Source organism: Gavialis gangeticus, unplaced genomic scaffold (genome assembly GCF_001723915.1).
Source record: "Gavialis gangeticus isolate Ggan-Ray unplaced genomic scaffold, GavGan_comp1, whole genome shotgun sequence".
NCBI lineage: Eukaryota > Metazoa > Chordata > Crocodylia > Gavialidae > Gavialis > Gavialis gangeticus.
The window spans coordinates 42,915,365-42,917,613 of record NW_017729006.1 but is presented as its reverse complement, the minus strand read 5'-3'; the positions used below and the strand labels follow the sequence as shown (position 1 = coordinate 42,917,613).

Below are 2,249 nucleotides of genomic sequence, written 5' to 3'. Positions count from 1 at the left end.
CACCATACGTAAGGGACAGTTTTCTCCCTTACACCCCACCATGACCCATTAGATCAGTGAAGATCAATTCATCTGTGAGTAGCATCAGTGCACCAAGCTCACTTGGTGAAAACACAAGAGGTCATACTTGGAACTCACTCCCCCTTGAGACCTAGAAGATGTTGAGGCTCAGGCTTCAATGGAAGTGCTACAGAAATTTCCCTGTTTGAGCAATCTAGAGGTATCCGATTTGATGCTTGTGCTGGGCATGTCTACACAAGACGTTTACTGAGCAGTAGACCAGTTAGCCGAGCAATAAATGTCTTACATCTGCATGTGTGCTCGTATTAGGCTGAAGTAAATTAATTTACTCCACAGCAGGATAGTACTTGTAAATACAAGTGCTAGCCTGCAGTAAAGTAATACTCTGCAGCAATACACATGGAGACATTGTCCCAGCTAACCCCTCCACAGGATGTTGAGCTGAGGTGGGGGAAAATCAGGCCCAGGCTGCCAGGCAGACCCCCCTCAAACTCCCTGCCAGCCAGGGCTGCTCCAACCCAGCTCAACTTTGAAAAGTTATCATCAGTGGTTTTCTTGAATTCAGGCCTACCCCACAATGCAACAGCACTGAGCACAATATCTGACAGGTAGTCTCTCTGAAAACTTGTACATAAAACAGTAATAACACCTTTTTACTTCTAGTCCAGCTAATAGGCCCAATAATTTTAAGCCAATAGATCCAAATACTTCGTTTGACAACTGCACTCCCACATCCCCCACTGGGAGATTATAGTTATTCACTCAGGGACCTCCAATGCCTAGTCAGTCGCTCCTTTTTAGAAGATGGAGGTCCCATCCTAGAATCTTGGTTCCTAAATATATGATCTTGCAGTTAGACGTATTAGAATGTGTTTGTGCAAATCACATCTACTCCACAGATCTGGATTGCTCATCATTATTGGTCCCCCAACATGTTCAGCACGTGCAAATCTTTTAAACAGCAATATTTTTGTATTTAGTTTCAAATCACTGATAAAGACATTAAATAGGATTCTATTTTTTTAAAATATTATGTGATGACACTATAACCACTCTGATTGGATAACTCCCTGCCTACAAGTGATTTTACCTAGATCCTTTAGTCAGGTTTGACCCATTCTGGATTGATTTCTGTGCAACTCATTTTCAAATCAAAACGCTACTCAGCACTACGCATCAAGTATTTTTACAGAGGTCATTACATTTTAAAATAAAATAAACTCAAGGGCTACATCCACACAAGCGGATCCACACATTTGGTTCCCCGGGGACGAGTAGTGGTGGCACACCTTGCACCGCTGCTGTGTGTCTCCATGGAACACCTGTGCCATGTGCACTTTGGCACATGGCAAGTTACTCCAGGTGTGGTAGGGGAGGCTGGGGCCAGCACTATGTTGGCCCCAGCAGCTTTACCTGGGGATCTGGGGGCCTCCCAGGGCTGCAGCAGTGGCAATTCAGCCATGAGGAGCCCGGCCAGCAGTCACAGTGCAGCTCCAGGCAGCCTGGCTCCGCTTTTGAGCGTGCTGCCTGTGCATGTGCTGCTCTACTTTTTTCCGCAAGTTTTTTTGACTCCTGGATATCTGGAAAGTGTTCCCTTGCAAAAGTAGGGAGCATATGAATGTGTGGTATGTGGTTCTGTAGACATGTTGTGGCACCACATACTGCACAGCCACACTCATCTAGATGCAGCCAAGGATTTTAAGTTTGTGGGCAATGTAGATTCTCTTCTGTTTTAACTGTGAATGTTGCTAACAAAAAGAAACCCAAAGATTTGTCACTTATTTCAGAGACAAGAAAAAAAGTTAATTTCCTTAGTGACTTAATTTTACTCATTAAAGCTTTAAGAAATATCAGCAAACGTCTCATTGAACTTACATTGAAAGAATCGGTGCTACGCTGTCCAGAGAGGCTATGAGAATTCCTATCTCACAAATACAAGCAGTGAGAAGCAAAGCCCAGGTTGGTTCGCCATTTGCTTTTCCATGACCAAACACCTAATTCAGTTCAATTAAATAGCAGAGAGGCAAGGGAGGAAAGAATAAATCAGTTCAATAAGTAGTTCTCAAGATGTACTCAAGACACCAGCTTTAAAGACAAAAACCATCAGAAAATGTTTTTGCCAGGTTATTGTTACCACTAACACATAAGGGAACTATCTTACAGTTTCTATTTAAAGACAAATTTTCCAAGTAATTTTATATCCAAATATCTGCACATTCCTACACACA

At 42.9% G+C, this 2,249-nt stretch overlaps 1 protein-coding gene across 5 annotated transcripts in view; it reads right to left on the bottom strand.

The window, feature by feature from the left end:
• LOC109291906 (solute carrier family 12 member 7-like) overlaps positions 1 to 2,249 on the bottom strand; it is a 119,636-nt gene that overhangs the window by 54,481 nt on the left and 62,906 nt on the right. For all 5 annotated transcript variants that reach the window (XM_019509135.1, XM_019509136.1, XM_019509138.1 and 2 more), the window contains exon 13: positions 1,897 to 2,015. In XM_019509135.1, the coding sequence (XP_019364680.1) occupies positions 1,897 to 2,015 (119 nt within the window). The remainder of the gene's footprint in view (positions 1 to 1,896; positions 2,016 to 2,249) is intronic.